The sequence below is a fragment of the Berghia stephanieae genome, chromosome 15 (genome assembly GCF_034508935.2).
Source record: "Berghia stephanieae isolate SIO BIC M18660-M18661 chromosome 15, UCSD_Bste_1.3, whole genome shotgun sequence".
Taxonomy (NCBI): Eukaryota; Metazoa; Mollusca; class Gastropoda; order Nudibranchia; family Aeolidiidae; genus Berghia; species Berghia stephanieae.
The window spans coordinates 16,193,691-16,204,404 of NC_088374.1; the positions used below are offsets into that span (position 1 = coordinate 16,193,691).

Here is a 10,714-nt window from a genome sequence, read left to right on the forward strand (position 1 = left end):
TTCTTACTTTCCTCCCTCTTCAACCATTCTGTGCGGCGATGTGGTCTAGTGGTATGACACTCGCTTTCGGATCGGAAGGTCCTGGGTTCGAGCCTCGCTCGGCGCATAGTTGAGTACTTGGAGATCGCTCTTTAATAACATTCTCTCACTGTACTCATGTGTAAAATGAGTACCTGGCCGTTAACAGGGTTGTCTCTGTCTGAATAATTGTAATATTGCCTAACAGGCGTCATGTCTCGTCCTACGTGTTAAGTGTCGCTGTTGACCAGGGACCCCTTGTAAAGCGCTTTGAGCACTTTTAGTGGATATTGCACTACATAAAAGCTCATTCAAAATTCTTATGATTATGCGGGAGAAAAAAAATACAATAGAATATATAAAATTGTGATTTGTAATCATAAAATTTATTGCAGTATTCTATAACAATTGCGAACAGATTTTCACATAATTGAGATTTTACAACCATGAGACAAGAAAAAAAAAATTAGATTAAATGCATTTAAAACAATTTTCAACCATGAAATCTTAGTCTCAACAAATTACACATTCATTCAGTCCTACAAAAATACACACTCAAAGACATGAACAAAACAGTTGTTAAACTCAAAAATCCGTTTGAGATTCACATTAAATCTCATTATCAAATTCGATGTTTGTTTGTTTTTGTTTTTAATGGTTTGCGGCGCTTATATAACTGCACATTGAGGTCATTTCAGCGCCACTTAAAAGGAAGAAAATAGGACAGTAAAATATTTTCAGATTTATGATTGAAAGCACATAAGAAAAGGCAAGAAAAAGGGGAATGAGATGAAAATTCCAAGAGCACACCATCAGTGTACTTAATTTGGGATCACCTGAAAGTCTCACCCAGATACGAACAAGTACAGGATCCCACTCAAATGTTTACAAACCATTCTATATTCAAAACAAAAAAATATAACAGTTCATAACAGAAAGATATTTACAAGGAAAAAAAAAATTTATCTCCCAAAACTGACATTATACATTTGACTGTTTCCCTCACAGCCAAGGACTCCGGCCAGTAAAGACAAAACCAAGTAATCTCATTCCAATACAAAAACAGAGAGCAAACTCGGAAAATAGATATAGGAGGATAGAAGACACAGCAAGTGAGGATCCTACACAGTTAAACGTAAAATTTAAGTTTTTTTAACTCGAAGAAACCATAATTCCTTTTAGACTGTTCTACGAATGATTTCTAGAAAACATTATAGTGAAAACCGTATTTTGAAGACTTCAAATTTAATATTTTCCTCACTGACTTTAAACCACACTATGCAATAATCACACATCTGTCTGGGTTTGGTTTATAAAGATCTGAAAAAGTGTGCATGAAATGTCTTCGTTCTCATCCTCTCATGTTCAATGTTTTTGTGGTGCAAGCGAATGCTTGCAGCAGCGATGCGTACTCTTGTAAAGAATATAAACATTTGATTGTTCCGACTATTGGTGTTACTCTGTGGTGTAATCGTAGCAGGAGTCTCGGGTTCAAGCCACAGTTGAGGAAGACTGAATTTTTGAGATGGTTTTTTTATTTTTTTGTATTTTTCTTTCTGCTTATCTGGCACTTTTTCATATCTCTTGTCTTACACCACTGCCTGCTCCCTAATTCATATCTGGATTTATTATGAGACAGCTTATGTTAAAGAGAAAAACGATTTCTTTTCATGGTTGAAATTGAGATCATGGACAAAACAGACAGAATAGAAAATGTGACCAAAGGTTTCAACCCAGTTTTATGTCGGAGTAAACAATTTAATGAAAACTCAATTGTATATCTGAAAGGTGAAATTTGCTTTGAATCAATTTCACCCATTCAAAAGAATAAATGTTGCTTCCCAAACTAATTAAGTTTATAATTTTGTATTTCCAATTGTTTTCACTTAAAATTCAATTTTTTTTAAAAATCTGGTTCACCCCTACATAAAACCAAATAGGCAGTGAGTAACATAATGTTAATTTGCTGATAGTTGATGCTATATCAACCTTTAAAAACATCATACACTCAATGAAATCCATGTTTTAACTGATCATATTTCCAAATTATTGTTTCCCGGAGGGTATTTGAAACATTTGTCTCTGAAAAATCGATACAGTCAACTGGGGTGACTTAGCCTCTCGGGGTGACTTTGCTTCAACCGATTTGGAGCATTTTGAGTTTTCTTAGGCGTGTTGCAGTTATTTCCCTTATTAGGGGACTTGGTTTTTCATCAAAAGAAATAACTGGTGCAAAGCCAGGTATAATCTAGTACAGTAAAATTACTTTAAACCGAAAGAAGCTAAACCGAAAAATACCTTAAACCGCAAAGAATTTAATAAATTGTGCTAGTTTCTTCATTATCTTTGTACTAATTCTTACGATGAACCGAAATACTTCTAAGCAGGACTTTCTTTAAACCGAAACAACTTGAGAGCACCTTCCCTTTTTCTCTCTATATTTTTATTCAAAAATTCGGGAAGGAGGCCACACGTAATAATGCCCGGCGATATTAAACAGAGCGTAAGTATAAGACGAGGGTGATGGGTGGGGTGGGGGAGGCAAACACTTCAATCACTGCACTTGGGCTTGGCCAACACCACAATCACACAGACTGGAAAAGGAAGACAGCGGGTGACTGGCAGGCGAAAAATGAGGAAAGAGGGGGAGTTGGGGTGTAGAATCACGCAAGCAAGATGTTCTCGCTCATGTGTTGATGCTTTGGAACTGACTGGATTTGCAACACGACGATAAGGAGGGGGGTGGGGGGTGGGGGGTGGTATACAACTTACCATTGACATGCATCATTTCCTGTTTGTTTGGAGTGTGAGGGGGGGGGGGGGGGGGGGGGGAGGCTCTATGTAATTAGGCCTTTGAACCTAATGGCTTTTCAACAAAAGACAGCTTAGCATTGACACGCCTTTTCATTTCCATTTCACTTCACCTCTGAGTAGCTGGGCATCATTCATTATCAATTATTGCACAAGAATTTTTCGATCTTATTGTAGCTTTGCATTTTACTAAAAGATGTCTAAAAGAAAGCACTGTGCTTACACGTTTGAATTTAAAATCAAAATACTATGTGAAGTCGATGAAAAAAAAGTTGATCAAGACAGAGATATGCAAAATACACGGCATCCCGAACTCAACTCTTTCAACAATTTTGAATTGAAAACGAAAACCCCCAAAATATTTTTAAAACACACAAAAAAAAAAAAAAATTAATTTAAAAAAATAATTAATGGTTACGAAGACAGCATTTATTCAACAACTCCATTAACGGGAAACCCATGATACGATTAAATGAACAAATTCCTTAAATAGTTACTACCATTGAAAAACATTGCAAAACGGGAACTTGCTTTAAACCAAAATGTCTTTAAACCGAAATGGTTTAGAAGGTCCCCAAAATTTCGGTTTAAAGTAATTCCACTGTATGTCAAAAACTATAGAGGCAAAGTGACCCCTTTAGGCAAAGTGACCCCTTAAGGCAAAGTGACCCCAATTGACGGTACATGTTGTCACACAATCTTAGCATTGGATGTGAACAAATTGTATAAAACTTCAATGAATAACATTGAGACAAAGGATGGTCGACACTTTGGGTTTTGTCCCCTTTACCAAAACACTTTATAATATCTCTTCGTTGTTTAATCATCCCGATTTCTTGTCTTCTTAAAATCCATGCGCCCTAGTTTTTATATGTTTATAAGTAACAGTAATTGTTTTGATGAAAGAGAAACCCAAAAAACTTCAACCACCTATTCATCATCATAGTGTTATTTTTGTTTGTTTGTTTGTTGCTTTAGGTCTCTTCCAACACAATTGAGGTTATATGAGAGACCGCTGAAACAAAAAAACAAGCAATCTAACAAAAATAGTACAAATGTAAATCAAAATCATAACCTAAAGATATCATAAGCTAAATTATAAATAACCAAGAACAAACAGGCAGAAGATTTACATTAAAAAAAATATCCCCTGTCAAAAATACAATCACAAACCAAAGTAGCAGGATAGGCTAGTAAAGAGAAGAAGAAACGACATCACTATCGGATCGTACACCCATGCGAACATCATAGGTATACGATTCAAGGGTGATGCTCCCATCCAACCACCCGATCATAGTGTTATTAATTAAAGCTTTATGTAGTCTTTTACAAAAGAATCTAGACAGTTTGTTTCTACTACTGGTTCGATACTGAGTGGAACAAATACAATGTCGGTCGAATTACGGATCTGCCACCAAACCACACTCACTCAGCAGCAACCGCTGGATAACAATGCTTATCTGAAATAAATATCTGAACTGTTTTCGGTACGCATTAACAACAAGCAACCTTTGGTACCGATCTGCTCCTAACGTGTGTTATTAAAGGCATAAAATACATCACAGAAAGAAAATTGTGTATACTTCTTTAAGATATATACCACTTACCAATATGTTTTCTCTTATGAGAGATAATCGCAAATATAAACTGTCTAGTTTCTTTTTTAAATGATGTTGTAATTTAATATTAATAATATCCTCAATATTCCTCACTTAGCAATTTTGCTAAGCAGGTGGGCAACAGTTAAAACAACACATTTACCAACTGAATAAAACATTAAGTATAAAATTGTATAATAATTATATAACATTATTTACATAAATAAATAGAAATCTATAGAAGGAGAATGCATTTGTCCCTGATTTTGTCCCATTGACTAGTCTTCTCACAGACGGCACAATAACGAAATAAACTCCTTTGTAAAGCTCTTTGAATTCTATTCTTCTTCTTCTTCAAGTACCAAGTCTGTGCCAGACATTGGTGTCCATTATTTCTATAAGAGAACAAAATTCATAAATCCTACAACCTCCTAAAATCAATTTTACAACAAAAATGAGTAAGACAGCCCCAAAAATGAACAGGATATTTAACACAGAACATTTCAGGCTCAAAACGCTTCTTCAGCCAATTACAGAAACAATGAATACAATAATTAATAACTCAAATAAAATCTCAACTGTTTGAAGCTTTTCCACTCATTTTTGTTAAAAATACTTTTTAAAATCCACATCTCCAAGTAGTTTAGTCTTCACCAAAATACAATTCCATCTTACATAACCAATCATATCTCCATTTCTTTACCATTTGCTATGCTTCAATGAAGATCAAGATTCAATTTGAGCAAACTGTTCCACTGGTAAAAATAGTTACATTTAAAGTTATAAAAAAAATTATAATTAAATCAAATGCCGAAACACTTGAAAAAAAAAAGTTTAGATTTTTCAAGTTATATTATTGAGTCGGAGATTTTAAAAAAGTGGCAAATGCATTCAATCCCTCATTACGAAGAAAGTATAAAATCTAATTGTTCAAGATTGCTGGCTATTTCTCCTCATAAAAGCCTTCATGAACTCCAAGAGAGTCTGTGTTTCTTGTATCGTAACGGCATTGTATAGAGATGCCCGGATACCACCAACCGATCTGAAGATGAGCACAAAAATTGAGAAAATGGGATGTCGAGTTAAAATTTAAAAAAAAAAAATAATACTTAGAATAATAAAAAATAAAAATAAAATCCCTTTATTCATCCCCAAGTGGAAATTTGTCTTTAGGGTCTATTCCAAGGGAAGACTGGAATAACCCAGGCATCAGCCGTAGAGCAGTGCCGCAAAGTGAGCTAGGGCGAGGTGACTTGCTCAAGGCCACACAACGCAGTGATTGAACTTGGTATCTTTTGGGTAGGAAGCAAAGACCGTACCACTGAGCCACACTGTCCATTATAATAATTTCTCCATTTATGATTATTTCAACATCTGTCAAGTACTAAATAGATTTACTCCTCTTGATACAATGTTTTATTAAAATAATAATATACATTTGTACAGTGCTCATTCTTGTGTAGAACACAAGCTCTGGTCACTTTACAATATAGATTATCAATTTGAAACAAAAAAAAAAAAGTACAATAGAACATACAGTGCAATGAATTCAATAGCGTCAATAAAAGCAAATACTGTAAAGATGTGTCTTGAGATTCTTTTTAAAGGCAGGTAAAGACTTGCACTCCCTCAGACCACATGGTAGTTCATTCCAAATCTTGGGGCCGAAACAAGCAAACGATCTATCACCAAATTTTGTTCTGTTTTTCTGAAATTTTCGTTTGGTCATTACATGATCTTGAAGTGTAATTTTCAAATTTGCACAGGGCCACGTGATCTGTGAGATATGCCGGTGCTATACTATCAAACACTTATAAACAAGACAAGCTGCTTTGTAATATGTGTGCTTTTCAGTGGGCAACCAGTGGAGAGAGGCCAACAAAGGGGTTGCATGATCAAACTTTCGTTTGCCAATAACTAATCTTGCAGTAGTTGTAATCGTTTAATAGAAGCCTGAGGCAAGTTGACAAGCAGAGAATTACAATAATCTAGTTTCAAAGAATCTATATCTACTTAATGTTGGCAATATGACACAAAAATAACATTAACAAGTTAACAATTTAATACTAATATATATAATCACAAAAATTGACAATCTAGGTTGTCATTCCATTTTTTTTCAATTTGTTTTTAATACTGACCTGTGACCTTTCAACTGAATCATGCCTTCTGCGCTAGACTCATCCAAAAACTTCTTCTCCAAAACTTCATTCCCTTCAGCTGAACCAATTCTAAAGGGGAGATTCATTCGACTGCGACATGACTTGTCGAGAGGACACCTGGAATTAAAAGGATTTTTTTTTTAAAACCCGTTAAAATTTAATTTGGCTTCAGTTTGGCCCACACAAATTTGATTCATGGCCTAACTTAAGGTTTTGATAAATGTGACCCAGCGCCTAAAAACTGTGTTATGTTAGTTAATTTAGATCCTAAATTTTTAATTATTTTCAAAAAATATTAGACTTGGGTCATGTAAATAATAATAGACGAGGTTGCCAGTTTAGGAGGCAAAAGTTTACTGAACTTTTACACAAACAGATTGACCGTGCCCCCCCCCCCCCCCCCCCCCCCCCCCCTTTCTGAGTCATGAACTCCACTTTGCTTGAATGTCAACCTTTTGAAGACCCGAGATGCACATTCCTCCCACCAAATCCAAACATCAGTAACACACTTAATAGTCACCTGGAACAACTACAAAAGACGTCTAACTTCTACGTTGTGGCACAGGACTGAAGGGCTAGAGCTCAGGTGGTCGCTGGTTCGGATAAGTAAGTAAGTAAGTAAGTCCTGAACTCCAGCAGAGAGACATTATGTACTTGCTTTTCTTTCCGTTTAGCAGGTGATTGGAGAAAATATACTGAGAGTTGATAAAATACTGAATTCCGTAAATATCCGAAAAATTGGCAACCTGCCTTGAATAGATAATATCATCTTAGGTTGCTGGATCTGATGTATCATCATTGCGAAATGAATTCCAAAGTAAACATAAATACTAAGATGTATGAAACTTTTTTTCTTGAAACCGACTAGCTCAGTCACACTGAGGATCTTACAATGTGCACACAAAAAAAAAAAGAAAAAGAAAAATTTCGATACCTCTCGGACAGTCTTCAGTACGTGTCAATATCTCAATATTAACCAAAGGAATGTTAAAAGTTTGATATCCCAACTGCCTGGTCTGTAAATTGGACTTCATTTGGTACATACTTATCTCTTGGGGTTTCTATAAGGCCGTTTAAACTTTATTATCATTTTTTTTCTTCACCTTATTCAGTTTTGAGGCCATTTTATTCATCATCATCCTGTACTAAATGAGTGGGGAATGTTTAAAAAGATCATGACCTACTTGCTCATATTTCATATTTTGGGTTTGTTTTCACAATTAATTAATATTTTTCGTTAATTTGACCTACTTGCTCATATTTCATATTTTGGGTTTGTTTTCACAATTAATTAATATTTTTCGTTAATTTGAGAGTATTTCCATGACAACTACAAGCCAAATACAAACACGACCTACAAATAAGTATAATATGTTCATTTTGAGTTATGAGATTTAAAATTATCAATCATTTTAAACAGTTTTTATTTAATTAATTTTTTTTTAACTTCAGGAATGGGAGACACCCAATGTTTGTCGTCACTTTGCCAGTTTAGGTTTATCTCCATCTTTTAAATACGACAATAAACAGGTATAGGGGTATTGACCTTTAAAATAAATAAATAAATAAAAAATATATAAAAATTTGAAAAAAAAAAAAAAAAAAAAATTAAAAATAAATAAAATGAGTTATATATATATATATATATATATATATATATATATATATATATATATATATATATATATATATATATATATATATATATATATATATATATATATATATAAAATAAAATAAATGAGTATATAAAAAAAAAATTTAAAAATTAAATTAAAATAAAATAAAATGATCAATCATGTTATTAGCTCATAAAAAGTAACGTACGAATAGAAACCATTAGAGTTGTCAATGAGTTCGTAGATCATTGAAGACTTAGTGATGGCATTGGATTCCATTTTGGCCACGCCTCCTTGCTCCTTTATCCAATCAAAAACAAGTCCCATAATGTAGATACTGTCATTGAAACGGAAAAGAACAGGATAACATTTAATATGTAATGCAAACATTAATAAATGGACGGTTTTAAGGCCAAGTAGGCTATATTTTAAAACCTGTATGTTCTCTTTCTCTCCAAATTCCATTTAGCATACAATATCAATGTTTCAAGTTAAATTTATGGTCTCAAAATGAATGATCTCTAAATAAAAGAGGCCTATTATATTTTTAAAATGTGACCCTCCGTCTCAAACCGGTATTATGGCGGAATGATTCAGATCCCAGAAAGTGAATTTAGAGATAGATTGATGAGAAATTGGAGCTTAGAAGTTTTTGCAATGCAGGAAATAGTCCACCAGAATGTCCAGAAATTAAACCCAAGTTGGATATTTGTGACTATGAATTAAATTTCCCTTACAGAGTGGATCCCGACATAATACCGCTTTGATACGGTGGGTCACAAATGGTGTCCAAGTACCTTGACAAACACTTTTTCTAATGCAGAAAAGCCTGATTGTCCTTAATACTGACTAAATGTCCGATAAACTAAATAAAAATGATTAATATGACACAAGACATGATGGTGTTTTTCCCCCTGTGGATCCACCTCTTAGTGACGTGAGTTTTATCAATCAGAGGAAAATGTGTGAAATCAGAGGAAAATCCAAGAAAATCCTAAAATAATAATAAAATTAATAAAATTGAGCTTTATATAGCGCAATATCCACTAAATGTGCTCAGCGCTTTACAAGGGGTCCCTGGTCAACAGCAACATTTAACATCTAGGACGACGGGACATGCCGATGATACAATTTTTCGGACAAAGACAACGCTGTTAACGGCCAGGTACTCATTTTACACCTGAGTACGGTGAGAAAGTGAGTAAAGAGCCTTCTCCAAGGACTCAACTATGCGCCGAGCGCGAGGCTCGAACCCAGGACCTTCCAATCCGAAAGCGAGTGTCATACCACTAGACCACATAGCCGCACAATCCCAGAATTCTGCTGATCTGCAGATTATCATGACTGTGATACACATTTGAATAAAATAAAATTTAAAAAATAAAATTCCCTTTATTCATCTCCTAGGGGAAATTTGTCTTTAGGGTCTATTCCAAGGGAAGACTGGAAAAACCCAGGCGTCAGCCGCAGAGCAGCATCGCAAGTGAGCTAGGGCCAGGTGACTTGCTCAAGGCCACACAGCGCAGCGGGTGATCGAACTCGTTACCTTTTGGGTACGAAGCAAAGACTGTCCCGCTGAGCTACGCTGTCCCATTAAGACATCAAGTCAGTAGTAGGTCAATACACATTTAACTATTCAGTCTGTGCAATACAGTGTGGCTATGTGGTCTAGTAGTATCACACTCGCTTTCGGATCGGAAGGTCCTGGGTTCGAGCCTCGCTCGGCGCATAGTTGAGTCCTTGGAAAAGACTCATTACTCACATTCTCTCACCGTACTCAGGTGTAAAATGAGTACCTGGCCGTTAACAGCGTTGTCTTTGTCCGAAAAATTGTAATATCGCCTAACAGGTGTCATGTCTCGTCCTACTTGTTAAATGTTGCTGTTGACCAGGGACCCCTTGTAAAGCGCATTGAGCACGTTAAGTGGATAGTGCGCTATATAAATGCTCAATTTTTATTTTTTAAATTTTTTTTAAATGCTGTATTTATCCCCGTCCACAAAGAAGGTCCAAAGGCACCAAATTTCCATTTTATACAAATACATTGCAAATTATTGGAAGACATTCATCTTTTGCACCTCTTAGAATAATATATTGTAGTATGCACATCATTTTTTAAAAGAGAAGTTATACTAAAGTACCAAGTAACTTTGATGTGAAAGGACTTCAAGAAAATCCCTAATGAATTCAACAACAACAACAAAATATTTTAAAATTGAGCTTTTATATTGCGTAATATCCACTAAACGTGTTCAAAGCGCTTTACAAGGGGTCCCTGGCCAACAGCAACACTTGTTAGGATGGACATGACGCCTGTTATGCGATATTACAATTTTTTTTCGGACAGAGACAACGCTTTTAACAGACAGGTACTCATTTTACACCTGAGTAAGGTGATAGACTGTGAGTAAAGAGCCTTTTCCAAGGACTCAACTATGCGCCGAGCGAGGCTCAAACCCAGGACCTTCCAATCCGAAAGCGAGTATCATATCACAAGACCACATCA

At 35.1% G+C, this 10,714-nt stretch overlaps 2 protein-coding genes across 2 annotated transcripts in view; one reads left to right on the forward strand and one right to left on the reverse strand.

Moving 5' to 3' along the window:
- The window catches only part of LOC144960786 (perlucin-like), a 217,675-nt gene that overhangs the window by 34,774 nt on the left and 172,187 nt on the right, over nucleotides 1-10,714 (forward strand). The window lies entirely within an intron of this gene.
- The window catches only part of LOC144960781 (phosphoserine aminotransferase-like), a 35,683-nt gene continuing 25,351 nt past the window's right edge, over nucleotides 383-10,714 (reverse strand). Inside the window, exons 9-11 of the mRNA XM_078894124.1 lie at nucleotides 8,417-8,545; nucleotides 6,569-6,706; nucleotides 383-5,469 (exon numbers count right to left, since the gene is read on the reverse strand). Of these exons, the coding sequence (XP_078750250.1) occupies nucleotides 5,358-5,469; nucleotides 6,569-6,706; nucleotides 8,417-8,545 (379 nt within the window). The 3' untranslated portion in view covers nucleotides 383-5,357. The remainder of the gene's footprint in view (nucleotides 5,470-6,568; nucleotides 6,707-8,416; nucleotides 8,546-10,714) is intronic.